General features: G+C 36.5%; 3 protein-coding genes across 4 annotated transcripts; all 3 read left to right on the top strand.

The window, feature by feature from the left end:
• Positions 1-2,599: 2,599 nt before the first annotated feature.
• Positions 2,600-3,073, top strand: LOC148693687 (uncharacterized). The gene has a single exon (XM_088678720.1). It carries the CDS (start codon positions 2,681-2,683, stop codon positions 2,972-2,974), a length of 294 nt encoding a protein of 97 aa, XP_088534846.1. The 5' UTR covers positions 2,600-2,680; the 3' UTR covers positions 2,975-3,073.
• Positions 3,074-8,412: 5,339 nt separating this feature from the next.
• On the top strand, positions 8,413-11,062 carry LOC137729687 (uncharacterized). Its single transcript, XM_068468692.2, has 5 exons — positions 8,413-8,798; positions 8,887-9,047; positions 9,297-9,327; positions 9,806-9,905; positions 10,521-11,062. The coding sequence occupies exons 1-5, from the start codon at positions 8,487-8,489 to the stop codon at positions 10,691-10,693; spliced, it is 777 nt and encodes a 258-aa protein (XP_068324793.1). The 5' UTR covers positions 8,413-8,486; the 3' UTR covers positions 10,694-11,062.
• Positions 11,063-13,466: 2,404 nt separating this feature from the next.
• On the top strand, positions 13,467-21,235 carry AUG3 (HAUS augmin-like complex subunit). Of its 2 annotated transcripts, none has more exons than XM_068467758.2 (18): positions 13,467-13,823; positions 13,926-13,962; positions 14,076-14,179; positions 14,568-14,763; positions 15,204-15,270; positions 15,513-15,616; positions 16,186-16,270; positions 16,871-16,925; positions 17,520-17,651; positions 17,771-17,840; positions 18,170-18,227; positions 18,345-18,400; positions 18,513-18,665; positions 18,934-19,045; positions 19,158-19,299; positions 20,093-20,168; positions 20,736-20,831; positions 20,923-21,235. In XM_068467758.2, the coding sequence occupies exons 1-18, from the start codon at positions 13,648-13,650 to the stop codon at positions 21,052-21,054; spliced, it is 1,851 nt and encodes a 616-aa protein (XP_068323859.2). In that variant the 5' UTR covers positions 13,467-13,647; the 3' UTR covers positions 21,055-21,235. The 2 variants fall into 2 exon arrangements, with proteins under 2 accessions (XP_068323859.2, XP_068323858.2); XM_068467757.2 differs by having other exon boundaries at positions 13,480-13,823; positions 16,868-16,925.
• The last annotated feature ends 1,965 nt before the right edge of the window (positions 21,236-23,200 follow it).

Raw genomic sequence — 23,200 nt, 5'->3', positions numbered from 1 at the left:
TTAGTCTTGTCCAGTTTAATATTGACAACAGTCGTCATTGAAGACAAGAATGGGTAGAGGCGGCATTGAGGGGGAGCGAAATGTGCAATCGCATAGGATCCCCAAATTTGAAAGGCCCCCAAAAATTTTTGGTATCTTATATTTATATGTAATAATGTTATATATTAAAAAAATATTTTTATTAGCACTTTAAAATCTTATAGTGCACTTTTATAAGTGTAATTTTTTTTTCTCTTTCTAAATATAAAAATTTGGAATGCACAATGAGATATTAGGAGTACTAATAACAACACCTTAAAAAACAATTTTCTTTTCAATATTATATAATAATGCTATATATTCAAGTGAAACTCTAAAGTTAGAGTTTTTGAAGCCTTTTTTTTTTCTTTATTTGATTGCTTAAGATTGAATTGTTTTTTTATTATTTAGTGAATGTTATGTTTGTAACTCTTTTTACTTATTTAATAACACTTGTAAACTTACAATCAGTGAGTCCTAAATGTTGTTTTGATTTAAGTTATTATTTTCTAGTACCAATATATTGTCATACTTTAATAAAAATACATCTTAAAAAGGGACCTTTATATAAATTTCGTATATGGCCCTCGAAATCTCAGAGACGGCCCTGAGAATGGGTTCACATGAAGCATGGCTGGGGAGGGAGTGGTGTTGTTGGTAGTGGCGGTAGTGTTGTTTTCAGCAATTGAACACAATGGTGGGCAAGACCGGGTAACGTAGGAGACATCTTTATTTTCCCTTGGGGGGGGGGGGGTGGGAATCCTTAGAATTACCACTGCTTAGCTTTCAATTCGCCTCTAACCATCAAATGAAATGTGAATAACCCGTCCTCCTCTCTTTGAAACAACGGGTGCTTCTGGTTCTGTAGGTGCTTGAAACAATTTTGTGTTCTTCATATTACTATATCTCTAGAGTCAACAATTTTACATGATTATCTAGTGAACTCAATCACTAGCTGTCGTTACTCTTCAGTTTTTTGTGAAGGTCTATCATGTAGAAGTACTCAAATTGGGAAAAAAAAAAAAAAAACAAGGATTTTTGTCTTTAAACTTTAAAGGCTCTAGAAACCATGTAAAACTTAAACACCGGAGGTTTTCACTTCAATTGCATACCCATTTCGACAATGGGTTACATATATTTATAACACTTTCAGATTACATCTAGGCTGTTGAAATCCTTATTTACAAGGAAAGTTTGAAATTCAAAAAGATACAGCAGAAGCTAATTCAACATGTACAGCAAAACCGTATAACCAATAATTTAAAATAGTTATAAACCTAGCCTACTTCTTCGTGGATAAGTATTGAGATTGATCACAACTACTTGAAACCGTTGTAACAGCAACTGAAGTGGGACTTGGTCTAACACTGACATTCCTGCATCAAGGGTTGACACAGTGAAGGGAAATATTTTTTTTTTCATTACCTTTAATTTTGTTCAAGCAAAAAAAATCCTTGATTTATTAAAATTAATTAATTTCTCAATTCAGTTGACTGAGGGAGTGGGATATGTGCTTGCCACGTCGGCAGTTAACAACTTAACATACAAATTGATGGACAAGGGGACAGATGTCTGATATTGCAATGAATTCTTAAGTTGACATTACAATGATTTTCTTAAGGGATATCTTTATATAGTAATTTCTCTCATAAGCATGAAGTTTTGTGAATCGATAATAAATCATCTTGAGAAGGAACTTCTTCTCATCTATTGAGAAGCCAAGTTAATTCTGATATGTTATAAAAGAGATTGGCTCCTTAAGATCGAGAAGTTTCTCCTCAAAATACTTCATGGATTATTTATAGAATTTCATGCTTATGATCGAAACCGTTCATATTATAAATCACACTGTACGAATCATGTATGTATAAATTATTTGAGACTAAGATCGTTTAGTTGGGCTAAAAACCAACATAAGCATGAAGTCAAGTTAAAGAAAATACCCCAATCGTTGTACTATTGAGAATCTGTCTTTTAGAATTTAGAGTAGAACATCCTTGCGTCAAAAGAAAAGAGAAAAAAAAAAATATGCCGATCCCTCTCAGACGCATGCAGCATAAAACTAATTAAAACTACTTGTATTCAAATCGAATCATTGATCTAAACCATCAATTTACCAACTTCTTTTCTGATGAAGAGATTTAAGAACTTCATTTTCACGCCACATGTCGAAGCGGCGGACAGAACAAAAGTTTAAGCATCTTCTACTTCAATAGTCAAGTCATTAAAGTTGCTTTATAAAAAGGGAAGATTTGTGATTCCCATCTCGACGAGAGAAAATTACTCAATAACGAGTGTATATTCTTATTATAAGTCACATGATGCGGGAGATATAAACAATTGTGCTAAAAGCCCGTGATGGACACATCTCACCTACAAGTTCACTAAGGTAATTGTCTTTTGATCATAAAGTGTTACTCTAATCATGACTACCACAACCCTAGCAATGTAAAATGAATAAAATCCATCCTGGGGTACATTGCTTTATTCCACACTGGCATCAGGGGATAAAAAATCATGATTGTCATAATTGCTGCCATTATCATTGATCATCATTGTTAACACCGGCAATTCATCTTTAATCCACACTATATAAGTAATTAGGAATGAATGAGCATCACAAAATCACTATGCATAAAATTGCATAACAACAACAATAGAGATGTTGAGGAGAGGTGGTGTCACCATATCTATTCTGTCAAACTCCACCGTGTTGGTTGGCTGGTGCCGGCCACGGAGGCGGCTGAAAAGACGGAGAGGCATCACCGTGTGGCTAGGGAACAAGCGGCGAGGGTTCAGCCTAGGGTCGCGGCCGGTGTTACAATGGGGGGCGGTGTCCGGCTCCATTCGGATGATAAAGAAGATGTTCATGGAGATGGTGCCTAGTGAAAGGTGGATAGAAGCTTACAATTGGTCTCTGCCAATTTTACGTCCCCAAATGTTTCCTCTTTGTTAGTTCTGCAACTTCTTTTCGCTTGTTTTTCATTTCTTGTTGAAATATGTAAGGAGGGTTGCAACAAAACCTCTTGATTGAAATCAAGTTCTCTGTTTATAATCCACACAAGTGTTAAACCAAATATTACCTAGAAATCTTTAAGTTCACAAGAAACTTGTGCAAAACCAACTGTGGAGAGACGAACATGTTTTGACAAACATCCTAAATCTTTGATTTCAGTATACCAGAAGTTAAAATACAAGTAGTACAGATACAAAACAGAAAGGATGACTATATTGCCTAGCCAAAGTAGAAAAGGGGAAACCTAGCAGACAACGAATACAGCATGATTCTCTTGTTCGGCAAATTTTCCATGAGACCACCACCTTAACACCTTTATCTTGTCACTTCTATAAAGTTTACCTTCTATTGGAACACCAGCTAAATGATTATACAAGTGCAAGAATCATTTTGTTTGATTCAAGCTGGCGGCCAAAATTTCCAATTTCGCAGTGTCGTAGAGATCGGGGTAAAGATTATTGCGTTTAAGTCCCCCTCCATAATTTTAAAACATAAGCATCATGGACATAAGAGAAAACATGAAACCGCCTCACCTCGTCGATGCACCCTGGACCATCAAAAGGCACCTTACCCAGTGCCGTGTCACCGGGTACCATACCTGGTGAATAAATTTTTTAGCAGTCAATAAAATGTACTTCCAACGTTTCATACCCGGATCATCCAATATAACAGGCATCCTGTCTATAATGATAAATTAACCAAAATATTAGAGAAATGCTACTCAAGTTTGTCAAAGAGGGCCACAGCAAGAATGCGCAAAGGAAGATGCTTCACACAAGAAGGACTAAATTCATAGCTCAGACAAGAAACTTAAACTAGAAATCACAAACTATATCTATACAAATATCTTTTTATATATACACGCACATATATATGTATACATAGGCCCTTTAACAAGAGCGATCCTCATTTTATTAAAAAAATAGCGACACTTTCTTGACTGTTAAATTGGCTTTAATGAAATTGTGTGGTTGAGATTAAATCACAGGCCACACAATCTCAATTACACAATTTCATTAAAGTTAAATTCAACGGTCAAGAGGGTCTCCCTATTTTTTTTAGAAAAATGAGGATCCCTCTTGTTAAAGGATTCCTTATGTATACACATAGAATCACCTCCAAGTTACTCTCATCAACATAAACTAGATATTCACGCACTAATTCATAACTTATAGGCTTCTAGTACCATCCAGACATTACGGTATTCAAATTGTAGTAAAATTGTAAAAATCAACAAACATAAGTAGGGCTCACCATGCAGCCATCCTAAAGCCATTTCCAACCGAAGGTTAGTTCAGAGGGCTCGTTTTGACCATCTGGTCCTCCAATATATTAATATTTTAATAAACAGTACATGACTATATTTGCCTCCATCTCCAACCGAGAACCAAAGGGTCATAGAGCTCGTTTTAGTCATGTTACAAAAAATCATCTCCAATCGAAGCCCAAAGGGCCAAACATAATTTATTATTTAAATTTAAAAACAACTTAAATTTAAAAACTACAACTTATATTTAAGAACTACAACTTAAATTTAAAAGCTACAAATTAAATTTAAAAACTACAAATTAAATTTAAAAACAACATTAACTTAAATTTAAAAACTACAACAACTTAAATTTAATATCCATAATCAACATCATCTTCATCATCCGTCATTGTAGAAGTATAGTCAGAGGTAAACAATTGCCGCAGGGTCATAATATCATTTTTTTTTCCTATCAAAATAGACCTTACTCATTGGAGTGTAATTTGAAGTGTTCCTTTCTATATTCTTATCATCTATCGCTTCTTGTATTTGTTTGGCCTGTTCTTGTATTCCTTTCTTCCGCGTCAATAGCATTTTGCTTTGCCATTAATCGCAATGAGGCCGCCACTTCCTGTTGAGTGGTGTAATCATCATTTGCTTTGCCCTTTTCCTTCAACCTTCAGGCCTTGTTTTGTCCCATAGCCTTAGGTATGAAACCTTCACCTGAAGACGAATTTTCTACCCTTATTTGCTGAATGGTAGGAGATCCATTTTCATCCATATTTATAGCTGAGGATATAGTTCCGAACACCGGCGTAAGACCTACTCTATGTTGAGGTGGATCTTCAAATAACATCCACCCTTTACAAATTTCCTAACAACCGTGAAACTAAAAGGGTTTCGAGCTGCCTTTCATATACAATTCCTTCGCTTGGTATACCTAGAAAATATAATTACAAAAATTACAGGAAATTAATTTATGAAATTAAATGTAATATAATTAAATATATTTACAAAAATTAAAGGAAAGTAATTCATGAAATTAAATGTAATATAATTAAATATTTAAAATAAATTGTGAAAACACTTACTTCGTCGTAGTAGTTAGCGCCGCCTTCATGTCGACTTGCGACTGCTAACAGTGCTTGATGCCATTTGTTCAAACTTGGCTGAAGATGTTTCTTCTATCTTGAAGAACAACTCTCGTGGTTTCGGATATTCGGTGGAGTGGTGCCTTTGTAGAACTTTAAGTATTTTTTGGACACACGAGTCCAAGCACCTTCACTTGTTTGAGAACTCCCCCTCACACTATCTTCCGACACCCATCTATAAGCCTTGCAAAGAGCTTCATCTTCTTTTCGAGTCCAAGCCCTATCTTTCATTACAGATGAGGTCATTTGAAAATTATTGAAAAAATTGAAGGAAAGATTATTGGAAGATGTAAGAAAATATAATGTGAAGAATTGAAATAAAACGAAGTGAAATAGTATGGAATGATAAAAATTATGTGAGAAATGGTGTAGGAATGATTTAGGTACTTATAAAAAAAAAAATTAAAAAAAAAGGAATTTTTTAAATTCATACAAAAGAAAATTGGCCCAACTAAAAAAAAAAAAAATGTATTCAATGGTAACTGACGTCAGCTAGCCATTGTATTTCAAATTTTGGCTTACAATTCTTGTCAGATATAACCGACCGGAATAAGTACAATGTTGTTGGCTATAACCAACAAGAATGATGAAATTCTAGCCTAGCCCGGGGCTGGCTGGTTGGCTGGTTTGGGTTAGTTGGTTGGCCCTTCGGCTATTTTTTGTCCAGTGAGGCCCATGAGCTCTTTGGCCTAACCCTCAGTTGGAGACGATATTCGGGTTATTTTCGGCTCTCTGACCTTCTGGATCCTTCGGTTGGAGATGGTCTAAAGCTGATGCTGAAGTTGTTATGATACTGAAGGTGTAAAGTTTCCCGCGTGCTTGATAATGTACAGTGGATATATCAGCGCCTAGAACAAACTTATCTCAAACTTGAAATTTACTTACGAAGAATTTCAGATAAAGTCGGTTTTGAAAACAAATTATCATCGCCAAGACCAAAACAAACAGACATAATAGCATAACAAATTAATAAAAGCGGAGGTCACGGGGAGCGGCTTTTTCGAACAACATAGTTGTCATTAACTACCTTCAGAGTTCTCCCATGAATCATAACGATCTGCAAACAGGAGAGGTCTGCCGTCCTTGAAATAGACGTAGTGAGGGTGCTTTTTCGAACCATCTTTTTTCCTTTCATAAAAACTGGAGAATGCAAATTAAATCATGAAATAAGAAACTGCTTTATGATACTAATCAAACAGCAGCAATGAAAGGGAAAGACGCACGGAGTCCCTCCAATACAACCACAATTTAAAAAAACATGTCCCGAATGATAATAAACGTAGCAAAATCAATAATACGTACCCTTCAACCGCAACGAGGCAGAGGCTTTTACGAGCCAAACGACGGAAGGAAGCCTTTTCACAATTGGACTCAGACCGAGCATTAAACTGCAAACTTTAACACAATTCACAACATCACTGCAAAGCCCATTCAATTTATGTAAACAATCTATTAATCAAGACAGTGGCTGACTGCCAATGCTAATGCTAACGTTATTACCGTCCTGTAGAAATCGGGCTTTTCGGTTTTCTTGGTGAAACTAGGAATCCGCCGCCATTTCATTCAGTTAAGAACGACGCCGTAGCCATCCGCCCCGTCTTCTCTGCGAACAACAGGCACATTCGATCCCGCCGGCAACACGTTGTACGACGGCCGATACCTAAGCATAAACCGAAAATTCGTTTCAATCAGTATGAGCAAAGCAATTGATTAAAGAGAGCATTAACACGCAATTTAAGACCTGTTTGGTTGCTAGGAAAATGAGAGAAAATTACAACCAAAAGAGAAATCAAAAGAGGGGAAAGAGTTTTGAATTATGTGGTTTGCTCACCGGTCCATGTGTAATGGTACGGACAGGGGCATGGGCGCGGTGGTAAGCCCTAATGACGTTGTCAGTACAGCGAGCCCTTCCACACATCTCGATCGAAAGACTCGAATCAACTGAACAAAGGGCGGGAAGCCAGCGAATGCGGTGGGACTTTCTTTCAGTATCGCACTATTGGTGACCGTTGGATTTCAAATGGTTTGAATTCGAGTTCCTCCCATCGTGGCAGTTTCCCCGATTTCCAGATGTCAACACCCTTCTCAAGACACGTGTACCAGAAAATCGCCATTTCTGAAACATTTTAGTTCGACTGGGCTTGGGCTTGGGCTTGGCATGCCTGTCCTTCCAGCCGGTTCGGGCAAGGTTTAACTCTCCGGTTTAATGAGACTATCCGAAAGAGAGATATCAAATTTTAAACATAAAATTTAAATTTGACAACTTATGAGATACTTTGGTATTTTTTAAAGTTTTTCTCTCTACTTGATATGTCAAATTTTAAATATAAAAATTTACATTTACTTTTTTTGCGTTGGGTACCGTTTGGTACGTGGGACGGGACGGAACAGAGTGGGACAAGACGTTCCGTCCCACGTTTGGTGCGCCTAAAACGGGTGGAACGAGCTGTTCCACAGGACGAGTTTTAGGTGAATTTTCGTTCCACCTCACCCCCTGGAACGAGTCGTTCCACATCCGTGGAACACAAAATTATAACCTCTCTGTCTCCTTCTTTTTCCTCCTTGTTTCCATCCGAGGACATCTTTGCTCCCGCTCCATTCTGTTCCGTTCTGTCCCGTCCCATTCCGTTCCGTCCCGTCCCATCTGCATACCAAACGATACCTGAAAGAAAATGAATTAAAATGTATAAAAGTACTTAAAAATGACATTGGTATGACAAGAAATTAAAAGGTAAGGCCTTCAAGCAATAAAAAAAATAAATAAAAAGTATTTAATAATTAATTAAAAAATTTGAAGCAGCTGTCAAATTTGGTTTGTCCATTGAAAAATATAACTACTGTTTGTTTCACCATTATTACTTATTTTGACATTTTGATATTTTCTTGAGATACGAGGAGTAAAAAGAAAAGAAAAAAAAAACGTAATGCAAGCGGTTCGAACCGGTTAAGCCTTCGGATAAACTTAGCGGGTCTCCTTGCAAGGACCAAAATCCCCGCAACAGACTCGACTGTAACACTCTACTGCACCAAACTCAGAAACACTGCTTCCCAAATGCTCTCCCTAGCAAAACGACTCAAGAACTCACCGTCATGCTTCCAGACTGCGGCCGCCGCCACCCAACTGCGATGGGCCCGGACCGAGTCTGGCCCATCTCGGCGCCGCCACAAGTCACCCGCCCTGGCCATGCGGAAGCAGGAGGAGAAATCCGAGTGGTGGGTCGTTGACGGCGAAATCCACGAGATCGGCGATCACGTGCCTCCACGTGAGCGGTTCGTCATTCCCAGGGACAACATCCCCAACAAGCGCCGCAAGCAGCTCCGAGACCAGTTCATGCGCCGCACTCGCCTCGTCCTCAAGGAAACGGTTCGTCTTTGCTCCTTTGTGATTACTTGTGTGGTTTTGGATTAATTAGGGTTTGTATTAATGAAGTTTTACTTTAATTTGTTGACAGGAACACGAGCCTTGGTGCAAAAGATACATGGAGCTTTACCAGGAGCTGAGGGAAAATTGGGAAAGGCTGTATTGGGACGAGGGTTATTCCAAAAAAATTGCTCAGGATCATGCGAATTATGAATCCGCCGAGGACGATGATCACGATTTCTCTCCGTACAGGTGTGCCATGTTGATTAATTTCTGCAAATGGTTTTTCAGTATTGCAAAGAATTGACATTTGTAGATTTTAATTTCATGTAACATGGTTATATAAAAGATGGAAATTTTTGAAAAAATCTGCGCTTGTTAATGTATACGAATGTAATTATTACTCGGTTTGTTCTAGTAGTGTAAAATCTCACTGGCTCACTGCCCATTGGCGTCTAGTGATATTCAGATGCTAATTTTGCTCGGTTGCTTGTGTTTCAGGAACAAGCGGTTTCATCCTGAGCCATTTAAGGTAGGAATTTGATGCGGTTTATTGGACCTAGTGGAATATGTGAGCTTTGCTGATGTATATAACATGTGTTCTCTCGGCACCTACACCTCGCTAATTACATGTTAGGAATCATGAGTAGACAGCCCAGCATTTCACATAGTTGTCCATTATCATCGACTTGAAACTCCACACTTAATAACATGTTGTTTAATCTTCAAAGCGGGTCCTTTGTGTTATTGTGAATGCAATTATTTCTTGCTATCTTCATTGGTAAATGAAGCCATCGGAATCAAGCTTTATAACCGAAGTAAATAGGATTTTGTCACCAAACCATGATTTATGACACCCTGATTGTTTTTAGTGTAAGATGTGATACCTCTGTATTCATAGGACCCCGCTATACTAGAGGGATGCTTGTGCTATCTTTTGCTTTTGACTACTTTGGTCACATGGTTATGGATGTGTGATGATACACTCAACTGACTTTATTTTGTTGCAGGACAATGGTTTTGCAAGTAGGCAAGGTGATACCTGGGAAAAGGTCAACCAGATTCGGGATAAATTTGAGTATGACAGAGAAAGGAGAATGAGAGAGAAAGGTTAGTTGAATGTATTTTAACAAGTTTTATGTTGTGAACTTCCGTTTTTGTGATTTGGTTTGCGAATTAATTGGCCTTTGTACACAATTAGCTGAAGAATGTTCTTCTACCAATATCTCTGATTGTAGATTGAGCATTGTTCTGTTTATTTGGTGTTCATTAGTTTTTTTTGTTGCGGTAGTCCAACGTTGTTGCTCACTTCTTTTGTAGATTCCTAGATTTGATGGGCTATAGAACTTACAAAATTTTGTGGATTGATGATTGAGTGCGCTACAGTTCCCATAGATTGACTTTTGACTCATCCTGTTACTGTGGCCGATAGAGTGCTGACCTCGTATTACAAATCCCTGAGTGACTCTGAAATATCTTTCTTGAAAACTGAAAAGATCATTAGACGAACAAACTTGCACCTACATGGCAAAAACATCTAAGAACAGTTTATTAAGCAAACTGTATATTAGGATGGTCTTCTTTGAAAGTGACATTCACATACGCGCTAGTTAAGTTATATTTTTATCCTGTACTGGCAAATTTTCTCTTTCTGTTAAATTATTTTCCGTTGAAAAATTGCCTTAAGTGTGCATTTCTCATTAGTTTTATGTATTTGAGCTGCAGCATTTGCTCCGATGTCTGGAGAAGCTCCTTCTAACTTCCATGATATGAATTCCCCGAGACAGCCTAACTTCCATGATATGAACTCCCGGAGACAGCCAAATGTCCATGATATGAACTCCCGGAGACAGCCATTTGACGCCCAGAAATACTTCTCGGATTCTGAAACAGAATGAAGAACTACTAATGATCTATGTACTTATATATGTAAACGACAAGAGGCTTGGAATGGTCACCATGTCCATTTCATCTCTTCCTCGACTGTCACTGTGACGGCTACTGATATCTGCACGACTACCTACAACAGGCAGCTTATTCTTGTGACGGTTGGCAGATTGGAATCGATTGATATTGTTCTTCGAAATGCATAGGAGTTTTGAGATTTTAATCCCATCAGAGATGAGAAATGGTGTCTAGGTACTAATAGACATGTTATTCGAGGATTATACTGTTTTTATTTAGTCATACAATTTTGTCTAGTCGTTTTTTGTTTAATTGCATATTGTATATATGAGCCAAAGTATGACTTAGGTCTCATTTGGAAAGCGGTTCTAAATGTCTGAAACTGAAAGTGCTTCAAGAGAATCTAGTCCGAGGAAGACGATGGCGAAACAATGAAAACTCCAAAGAAAATGAAAAAGCCCAACTCAACCCATGAAACCACTCTGACCACGAAACAATGAAAAAGCCCTTATCCGAGGAACACGACCGGGATCCTTGTTGGAGGAAGACAATGGCGACTCTTAGCCGTGGAAGGCGACCGTGGCGGCAAGGGCTCACCCCCATTGTTTCTATCATTGAACTTTGCAATTGATTTGGCTTAAACTGATCACCACCAAACTGCATTATGTATGCTGATGAGCTTCGAAAAAGAGTGGATACACTTTATATCAGGGCAAATTTGGAAGTCAACGATTTAAAAGAGGATTTTACCCTCCTAATAAGCAGAGCAGAATACTTCAGAAGAAAAAAGAAAAAAACAGAGCAGAATAAATTACACGTGGCAGCTTTTGGGGGTTTAAGTTGGTTAATGGTGGTAAGCATATGGAGATTAGAGGATTCCACGAGAATCTTTTAATCGTGTTCGTGCATTGTATATCATACAATTTATGATGAACGAACATGATTTAAGGATCATATAGATCCAGGATCCTCATTCAAATTTTAAACACAATTTAAATTTAAAGACTTAGAGCATCTCCAAAGGAGATGTCAAAATTGCCACGTAGACATACAACAATAAAGAATGGCATCAAACTCTCTCCAACTGAGCCTTCAATTTCTTAGGTGGCGTTGAGTCATTTGAAGGCAAAGCCTTTTGCTGTCAAATTTGATAGCAGATGTCGAATTTATTAAATGATATTTTAATAGATTACTATAATATATAATAAATGTTATTATGTTTTTTAAATATTTGATTGGTTACCTTAATCATTGGACTCCATAAAAAGATAAAAAGTTTATTAAATAACATTATTATTTAACATATCGGGTGAAGCAAAATATTGTATAAAATGTCAAATTGTCACATAAGCTATCAACTATTATTTTGATATTTTAAAATTTGACATATCCTTTAGAGATGCTCTTATGTGGCACATTGATCTTTTTTGTAAGTTTGGTTCTCCATCTGCTATGTCAAATTGAAACTATTATTAATTGCTTTATTAACTTTTTATAATTGTAATTAGTAATTTTAAAACAAAAGGTAATAACAAAAATTATAAAGAAATATTTATGATTTACTGAAAATAGATTTGAAGCTGCTGTCAAATTTGACAACAACTTTATCTGGTGCATTCCATGTCATGCCATATAGAAATTGACATTTCCGTTGAAAAATACTAGTACTGTCTTTTCTAACTATTATTACTTATGTGGACTTTTTGACATCTTCCTAAGGAGAAAAACTTGTGTAGGGCTTTACTTGCCACTGGATTTTGTTGAGTAACACTACAATCCAATCAAAGCTCGCCACGTGGCAAGTTTTAAATATTTTCTTTTATTATTTTTCTTTAATATTTAAAACTTTCATAATTATATTTCCTATTAATTGATATAAGATTAATTTAAGATTTCAATTTTCCTCTGATCTCCTCTGTCTTCCCTTTTTCTTCTCAAATTTTCTCTCTGCCAGTGCCGGCTTCTTCCCCACCCTGTGCATTTCCTTCCTTCATAAAAATAATGGGAAAAAAAATTAAACCATCTTCTCCATCTATAATGAAATAAAACTGTGATATGTGTGTGTGTGTGTGTGTATATATATATATATATTCTAACACAGGCTTGATGTTTAACAAAATTTGTCTGTTCCTTTTTTTTCTTTTTTCCTCTTCTCATTCTCTCTTATTTGTCTTCCGCAGTTTTCTCTGCCGTGTGCAGTCTTCTTCCCCCTCTTTATTTCCTTTCTGCATAAGAATATATGTTTCTCCTATAAATGATTAGAATATTTTGTAGCAAACTCTAAATACAATCTTGCAGACTCACTCCATATTATCGAGTTGATCTTTTCACAATTTATTGATTATCCTTCACTTTATTTTGGTTGAAGTACAACTATTTTGGTTGATTATCCATCTTTAACATTATGGTAGAAGTGGGAGAGAGAAGAAACTGAAGACTTCTACGGCAAAACATAAAAGTACCAAAAGAGAGGGAAGAAAAAAAAGGAGGGGGAGAAGAAAAATATACATCAAATTAATCTCATGATTTATAGTAATTAGTAGGAAAAATAATTATGAGAATTTTAAATATAAAAGAATGATAAAAGATAATATTTAAGACTTATCATGTGGTAAGTTTTGATTGGATTAATGCCACTCCGCAAAATTGAATGGCAAGCAAAGCGTCGGACAAGTTTCCTCCTTCCTAAGATCATCTGTCCGGAAGAGAAAAGGACAAAATTGTTCACGACGATTTTTTAATTTTTTTTTTTTTGTTTTTTGTTTTGTTGGAAATTACACAAAAAACACAAATGAAACGACGTCATACTTCAGAGGCCGGCGCCAAACGGCCCAAAAAATTCACTCGTCCCCTCAGTCGCTGGCAAACATTTGAAATCGCAAGATCTGATCCCGAGGCACCGCCGTTCACGACGGAGCAAGAGAAGAGATAAGAATACGACCGGAAAATGAGCGGGGCGACGCTGTGCGCTCTGTTGGGTGAATTAGGGTACGAAGGGGCGGACGCATTGGACCCTGACAGCTTCGAATGGCCCTTCCAATACGACGACGCTCGACCCATCCTCGACTGGATCTGCTCCAGCCTCCGCCCCTCCAACGTCCTCTCTCTCCCCGAACTCTCTCAGTTACTCTCTCTCCCCTCATTCATTGTCATTTGGTTGAATTTTGAAAATTTGTAATAATATATAATTTCTGATTTTTTTTTTCTTTCAATTTTTTGTTTTAGATATGATCAATTTGTGCAGGAGGGGAAGCTATTAGAGGTAAAATTCTCGTTTCTGTTGTTTGTAATCAAAATTGTTGAGTTTTTATATGCTGTGTTCGAACTTCATAGTATATGTGTATTGATACTTTGATATAAATGTTGGTTTTGCAGGGGGAAGATTTGGACTTTGCGTACGACAGCATTTCAGCCTTTGCTTCCAGGCCAGACAACCAGGAGGCGGTTTTCGCAGCTGAGGAGGGACTCAAAGATATCCGGTACCATACTTGTACTGCATACTTTTTACATTCATTTATACTCATTTTGTTATTTTTCCTCTAGTGATGCATTAGTTCTGGCCTGTACATGAGGACTGAGAAGAGATTTTCGCAGCACATTTTTTGGTGTGGGTATCGTTTACTTGATTTGTTTATTTCATTTTTCTTGCGGGTAAATCATGGCGAGAAAGGAGGACATTAAACGAAAGGATAATGTACAGAAAATAGGCGGCGAACTAGTATGCCAGTAAATTCTCAGTAATTTGTATAACATAAAGTATGCTTGGTCATTGCATATTCTAGCAACTTGGTATCTCTTTTAAGATGTATCTTTTTTTGGCTAGTGATGCCCTGCTCCCAGTACTAATGGACTTGTTTTCTTCCTTAGGGATGCAACTTTGGCCTATAAAGCTGAAGCTTTACAGTTGCAGAGACAGCTTAGACAACTGCATTCTCAGTTCGACATGCTTACTGATCAGGCTTCGGCTTTGATCCAAGGGAGACGGGCTCGAGTTGCTGCAACATCTACTGTCAGTGGACATCTTACAACTATAGACGATAGCCTTTCTGCAAGAAATTTGCAGGTATATTAGTAAAAAGAAGGCTCCCTTACTAGAATAGCTACAATCACTGAAGTATATTCTGCGCATTAGTGACCCATTTTGAAATGGATTTCGTCATTTTCTTGACTAAGTTGTAAAAGCAATTTATTAGACACTGGTGGTGTGATAAATTGAGGACAGCAATTATGATAAGTTTGATCCATTTAGCCTTTTTGATATTGTTTGATTGAGCATGGTTTTCCATATATTATGTATACTATGTTGTCTGCAAACATGTGAATGAGCATTCGAATGCTCAGTGACTTATCTGCAAACAAACGTGTGCAGTTCAACCTGCCTTTGTGTATGCAGAGAACCATGTGTATTGGGTTTTGATTGATTTTTTAATGAGAAAAGTACTTTAAGAAGTTTATTGCTACTTCAAATTTCATAAGATTTGTAATTCTTTCACTCTACTCTAGATGAATGCAGTTCTTGGAAGGATGGCTTCTACAGCACAAGAGTTGGCCCATTATCATTCTGGGGATGGTATTGTATTCTTTTACCTTTCAGTACTTGCGTTGATTTTCTAAACATTTCACTATAACCTTTGTTGTTTAATGCCCAGTATATGTTTTGCATTTTAATATGAGAAATTGAGAATAATTATGTGATTTGTGCACAACTGAAGGAGGAATGCATGTTCACTTTTCTGCTTAGGAATTCCACGTTCAAGCTCACTATTTCTGCCTTTTCATATTTATGAACTTTTAGCCCTACTTAATTTGCAGGGGATGGCATCTATTTAGCTTACGCAGACTTTCATCCATACTTAATTGGAGATTCATCTTGTATCAAGGAGCTAAATCAGTGGTTTGCCAAGCAGTTGGACACGGTGTGTAGATAATTCCCCCCCTTCCCCTCTCTAAGCATTGTTAATTACTGATTGTGTATGAATGAGTATCCTTTTCTTTTCCAGCTTTAATTATTGCTAATCTAATTGGTCGCGCATCAGTGTGTCAGTGTTGCTTTCACTTAGGATGGAAATTTAGCCAGTATTGCTGCAACTTATTTTTCAGATATCCATCATTACTTTGTGCCAGTCTGCCAGCTTTTATTTCTAGATCCTCTGCATTGAAAGTAAATTGTAACACTCTGTCCCAGTTGAATATTTTTTTTTTTGGGGAATAATTTCAAGATCACTATTTATCAAAAGAAAACTAAGAAAAATTCAGATTTCCACTATTCATATTTGACAGAAGTTCATCTCATGGAATTCTATCTTGTTAGTATTGAAAATCTTCTCAATAAGTTCTTGAAATCATGTTTTTTCCCCTCATCTCTTGTATATTTCTTATGGCCCTATCAATTATGCTGTATCTTTTTTGTGTCTTGCCGGTTTTTCTATTGTATACTTCATATTATTAAAAGGAAAATGAAGGCCTTACTAAGTGATATGAACAGGGTCCTTTTCGTTTAGTTGTTGAAGAGGGAAAATCTAAGTGTTCATGGGTGAGTCTTGAAGACATCTCAAATATCATAGTAAGAGGTAATCCGTCCTATGGCTTTTGCTTATTTTTCACTCTTCTAATTTCCTTTCTCTCTCCGCATTAAGTATTGAAGATTAATAGCTCCAGATTCTTTTTCTTTTCCAATGGAGTAGAGATTACATGTGCTTGCTGGACGCTTATAACTTTGAGAAGATTTTTTTATATTTGATGCTTCAACTGGTACCAGAGGCTATTTTTGATATGAAAATTTACTTTTTTGAGTCATAAAATCACTTTAACCTTCTCTTAAAGAAAAAACAATTACACAAACCAATGAGTGGAGTGATGTACACAGCTTTAGTCATGTAGAGAAACTTAATATGTATGCCACAAATCATTTTCTTCTTGTTTTTCTGCACATACTTCCTTGAAAAAATGAAAAATAGGAATATGTTTTTATTTGTAATGTTATTTTTTTGCTTTTCTGAATTCAGAAAATACCTGACATCCATATGTAATCACATCATTATCACTTTGATGCAAATGTTGATTATTTGCATAATCTAGAGTTGCCTAGGTATTCGGATATCTTAAGCTGTTTTAATTTTTATAAAGTAGCAAATATTGACTCCTTTTACTCGGCCTTTTGATTGCAGCAGATTTAGAAAAATCCCATCATCAGCGTGTCTCTGAGTTGCAACGACTTCGTTCTATGTATGTAACTTTTTCCCCTATTCACAAAGTTTTAACTTTTATATAATGAAAGAAATACCTACTTATTTTGTCTGATTTCAGATCCCCACATCCACTTTAAGAAACTAGAACAATTGCTGTTATTATTACTTCGATTGTTTTATTTCTTTTAAGAAAATCTACAAAGAAGATACAAAAATGTTACATTTTGATTCCAGTATGATGAAAATTAGAGGATGTATTCCGTTTGTGTAATCAGAGTGAGAAGGTATATTCTAGTAGTAAATTATTTTACTTCTCTGACACCTGAGAGGCACAGAAAAAATTTCTTTTTTATTCGTTTGTATTCTGTATCTACCTCTCTACACGCATGAATGTGTATCACTATCAGTCTATGACATACAAACACGTTCTTTGAAATGATGTGGTATTTTGATAATTCAACCTTACTTTTGTTGTTTGGATGGTTTATCTATTTCTGGTACTTGAATAGATGTGGTATTTCTATATCTGTGGCTGGTTAACCTTTTTCTTGTCAACTTTCATGCTGGCATTTTTTTGTTGTTGGTAAATTTGGAATCCCTGCTCACTCTGTTACTGCTAAATATTATGCAGTTTTGGGACAAGTGAAAGACAATGGGTGGAAGCCCAAGTTGAGAATGCTAAGCAGCAAGCAATTCTAATGGCACTTAAATCTCAAGTATCATCGGATGAAGCTCACATCCATCTTGATCTTCATTCCCTCAGGTACAATGCATTTTAACAAGTCAATTCATTACACTTTGTGTAGTGGTAGACTTCAATTGTTTCTTATCTGCTACATTTCACAATATCTTTTGACTAAGGAGTATCTAATGTGTATACAGGAGAAAGCATGCAGAACTTGTTGGAGAACTATCAAATTCTTATCACAAGGAAGAGAAATTATTATCTGAGGTTTGTATTGTTCTTGGTTTTTAAGTTTCCTACGTTTACCTGTTATATCCAAATTTCCAAAATCTTCTGAGAAAAAAAGTTGAATTCTAATTGTAGTCATAGAGAGAACCCCCATGAGGAAAGGATCATGGACATGCTACCTGCTAATCACGTTGCCTGTATTTATACTTTCATTTATCTTGTGGGGTTTTCTCTTGAAGTTGTTATTCTTGGGGGTGGCACCTATTCTGATACTCTTACAATATTCTTGTGTATGCTTATTTCTGCCTTCAAAACACATTCATATCATTGATTGATTTAGTTTGAGGTATTGTGTATTCCTTTCTCAGACTATTCCAGGTCTTTGTTGGGAGCTGGCTCAACTCCAAGACACGTACATATTGCAAGGTATTATTAGTAACTAAACCAATCTAGAACTGTAAGATGAAACAACATCAAATTATTTGCCTTGCATGGCTCAAAAAGTTCTTCATAGCTAATGTGATCTGAATTATCAATTTGTAGGTGATTATGACTTAAAGGTCATGCGACAAGAATATTACATTAACCGGCAGAAAGCGGTATTGTCAGCTACTAATTGTCTTATCATCAATCAATTAAGCATTGAGTTTATATCACAAAGATTCCTGATCTTCTGGTCTAACATTTTCTTATTCAATTTTTCCTTGGCAGTTTATAAATCATCTTGTTAATCAGCTTGCAAGGCATCAGTTCTTAAAAATGGCTTGTCAGTTGGAAAAGAAAAACATGCTCGGAGCATACTCCTTGCTTAAGGTTATTGAATCAGAGGTGCAAGCCTACCTGTCAGCAACAAAAGGCCGTGTGGTATCTCTCTCTCCCTCTTTAGACTTCTTATTCATTTCTCCTCCTTCACCTCTATCAAATATTCTCTCTTACTGTTAGATGATTCTACATGTATTCAAAACTTAAGTCATAACACATCTCATTGTAATACTATTATGCTCAGAACTGGTAAGTATTATGCTCCAGATTATTTGGGAAACCTTGCTTACAGTTGCATGCTTAAACCCTTCATCCTCTTTTCCTTTTTCCACTATCATGGCGTGTTTATGCTCCTTTCTAATCATTATAGGGTCGTTGCCTGGCATTAATTCAAGCAGCATCTGATGTTCAAGAACAAGGAGGAGTGGATGATCAGGATCACTTTTTGCATGGTGTTAGAGATCTTTTAAGTATCCATTCAAGTAATGACAGTGCATTCTTCTTCAATAAACACAAAGTTGTTAAGATTTTATATTAATACGATTATTTCCTCTCTTTTTTCTCAATTATTAAATTTATGTGTTCTTGTATTAGATGCTCAAGTTGGGCTATCAACATATGTATCAGCTCCGGGTATTGTGCAGCAGATATCTAGTCTTCATTCAGACTTGATGACCCTTCAGTCTGATCTTGAGAACTCACTTCCAGAGGACAGAAATAGATGTGTTAATGAGTTGTGAGTTACCCCGCTTTTCCTTAACCATTGAGAGTATTAGTATAACAATTTTTCATTTTGGCCCTTAAATAGCTGTGTGCAAATTAAGTAGTATACCTTGTGCACGTTGGTTATTGCAACCATGTAAGTTAGTACTCTTAATTTCTTTTCCTACTCACTGCAACTGGTAGGATGTCTACACGACTCTAGTTAATGAAATTACACCCCAAAATTAAAGAATATACATTGCTTATTTCATATATACTATTGATGAGGTGCTAACCTATACAAGCCTTGCTCTGTATGGTATTCTTTTTTGCATCCATATGGACAACAACGTCACGTGGTCATAAGGCTTTTTTCCTGCTCTTTGATATCTTTTTTGCTCATTAACTTTGAAAATTCGATAGCTGAATGAATCCACATCCATGGTACACTAAATGCTTTGGCAAAGCAGTCTTGCTGGAACGCTGATAGCCTGATATGACAAGCAATTCTATACAATATAACATTCAGAACCTCAATGAAACAAACAAGTTATCTAATCTTTGGCATCTGTTCCTGTATTTTTAGTGAGAAATGAAAATATGCATGGTTGATGGTAGAATTTGATGTAATTTGGCATCACGGGCATGTCTGGCATTTGGTAGACTTTATGGTAGTGGTCTAGCATGTCTTCCCTATCTTTAACATGAATAAACATGCCTCCTCAGTAACACTGATTTGGTCATCTCTTCAAAAGTATCTACCATGAATGTGTATTTCTCCACCTTTTCGTTTTGTGGGAAAACTTCTAACTTGTTAATTGTATCAGGTGCACTCTAATTCAAAGTTTGCAGCAATTGCTATTTGCATCTTCAACAACTGCGCAACCTATATTGACACCACGGGTATGACATCACTATTACACCTTCATTTCTTATTACTTCACTTGTTTCCATTTTTACTGGTATTGATTTTTCCCTCTTATGGTATTCTATGCTTCATGTGCTCTTTAAGTCGCACAAAGTAGAAGATCTGACCATGGAGAATTGTGTCTTGTTGAGATCTTGTTTCAACGTTGAAGAGTTCTATACTTTAACTTGCTTTAAAATTGATGGTTTTCGTGTGCGATATGTTTGATATCTAAATTTGGTTGAAAGACAGAATACAAGTAGTGTTCATAATATAGCAATAACTCACCGTGGTTAACATGTTATGTTTCCTTTTAAGACGATGGTTATATGAGTACTAAAGAATGAAAAAACCTTCAGTTGTCCTTATGTATCGTAGCGTTGAAATCATAATTTCATGTTAGACATGTTACTTTTCTTTTTCTTCTACATTTTCTGATCTGCTATTGGCCATTTGAACATCATGTCATCATGTTGTTATTGCAGCTTGTTGTGGTAATTCTTTAGTATTTTCTCGCCTCTGTTCCTGTACAAAATTAATATATCTTTGTCTTTGTTTTCCAGCCATTGATGAAAGAGCTTGATGAAATGGAAAAAATAAATGCAAAACTCTCTGCTGCAGTTGAAGAGGTGACACTGGAGCATCGTAAGAAAAATGAGGTAACTACTCTCTGGTGCATATATTGGTTTAGTTAAATATTTTCTGGACCTTAATCGTGTTATTAATATTCGCAATATGCATGGCTTGCAGATTGTTAAACATCATGCCAAGGAAATTGGGCTTCAACGAGGTGTATTTGTCGAGTTTTTCTGTAATCCTGATCGTCTGAGGAGTCAAGTTCGAGAGCTAACTGCACGCGTCAGAGCTTTGCAGGTTTCATAACGCTTGCAAAGATTGTCCCTGCCTGTGTGTGCGTGTGTGTGAGAGAGAGAGAGAGATTGAGAGAGGGAGATGGATGTTGAGCTGAATTATTGTATTTAACAAAGCCATGGATGGTGCCAATGATCTCTGTACTCAAATCCATAAGTTCAATCTTAGTGAATGTGAGTTTGTTTTCAGGAAATTTATTTCGTGTTGTTTGTTCAAACGTCAACGGCGCACCTTTTATCTCGTTGTACCAGTAAGAAAATCAGTTTCACTTATTTTCCCAAGAGGCCAGGAAGAAGCTCCGAAGATAGTAAACTTCAGTGTTACTTTTCATTCAATATTCTTGGTGGAAAAAATAATTGAAACTCGCCACACCATATAAAATGACTTAAAAGCGTTAAATAACTTTTAGACTGAAGGAAAATGAAAAATATAATTTCGAAGGATTGGCATTTTTCAGTAACATGAAAAGGCTTATGCATCATTTTTTTGTTTAGAAATTATAATCGAAACTACTGAATTCTTGGTTATGAAACAAAAAATAAAAGCGATGGGGAAATTGGGCTTAGTAGCCCATTCACAAAAAATCGCTCTCCTTTCAAATGCAATCTTTACTAATCATTTTTGACAAAACACTTTTATCATCGACACAATACTAATACATTCTTGACGCTATATTGGTAGATTATTGACACAATATTGAGGGTATTTTCATAAAAAAGGGCTAGTAGTAGAGATTGCATTTTGAGCATAGGGTTAATTTTAGTTGGTGTATTTGTAAAAGGGCTAGTAAGACCAATTGCCCAAATCTATATCAAACAAATCCTAAAAATTCACTGTCATAGGATTGCAGACCACCACCATCACAAATTGACAGAGGAATGAACGATGCAAGTATAAATCCCCCTCCAGAAACGTACTAAATTCTTGGCCATGAACTCATGAAATGATCCCGTAGTAACAGAAAATGAACTCATCTGTTAGCTTCGTCTTTGTCGTCTTCTCGATTAGGTTGGTTTCCATTACCTCTTCATTAAACCAAGCACACTTTTAACAAGGAAATCAAACACACCACCTGTAGTTATAACCGAAGTAAGTAGAATATTTCATCAAATTTTGATAAGTAGAATATTTCATCAAATTTTGATAAGCCAGTTCGTTTATTTGATCCATCGGCTAGTTGCCTATAAACTCTCGTACTTGATCTTGTCATGGTTCTCTAGATTCCTTGTCATCCTCCCTGATTGTTTACTTCGGTACGACGGTTATTGAAGTGTTATGATACACTCGACTGACTTTAATTTGTTGCAGGACAAGACAATGGTTTGGGAAGTAGGCAAGGTCGTGTCTGGAGAAGCTCCTTCTAACTTCCGCGTTATGAACTCCCGGAGACAGTCATTTGATGCCCAGAGATACTTATCCGATTCTGAAAGAGAGTGCGTTGTTTCTGCCTCTGTGAGTATGGTCCTACTGGCTATGTGTACTCAAATCCGTAAGTTCAATTTTATGAAATGTGATGGTGTTTTCATTATTTTCTCTCATGTTTTGATTATCTTCTACATCATTACGCTTGTCATGTTTTGATTGTTTTGATTATTTTCTACATCATTACGCTTCTCATGTTTTAGTATTGTATGTCACTATGGTTTTAGAAATTTGAATTGTGTTGTACTGTCTTCTGTAATCTCCTTGGGCTTAGATTCTTCTTTAGTGCCATCTTCCTGTTTAAGACTCAATTTCTTACGTTGGTGCCATTGTTTAGCGAAGACTCATGAATTTTTACTTCTAACAACTGAACTACGACAGAAGCCTGATCGGCATCTTCTTGGCTAGACTCAATACTGGTAGCAGCTTTTCTCAATGCCCGGCGCCTTTTTACAGCCTGATGCCAGCGAGCAATGCTCCTTGCAGTATATCACTGCTAGCAGCTTTTCTCAATGCCCGGCTCCTTTTTACAGCCTGATGCCAGCGAGCAATGCTCCTTGCAGTATCAAACGCTTCAAATATGGCCGGCTTCATAGAAGTTCCCATCTTCGTTACCAATCATACATAAACATATATATGTCAATGACAAATGTTCAAAAGGATTTAGTCTACAGAGAATACATTGTTGGATTTATTCCGATGTAAATCAACCTTAAATGGTCTACAACATATAATA

Source organism: Pyrus communis, chromosome 10 (genome assembly GCF_041283825.1).
Source record: "Pyrus communis isolate YQ-2024b chromosome 10, ASM4128382v1, whole genome shotgun sequence".
NCBI lineage: Eukaryota > Viridiplantae > Streptophyta > Magnoliopsida > Rosales > Rosaceae > Pyrus > Pyrus communis.
The sequence above is the reverse complement of the archived record's forward strand: the minus strand, read 5'-3'. Positions and strand labels throughout refer to the sequence as shown.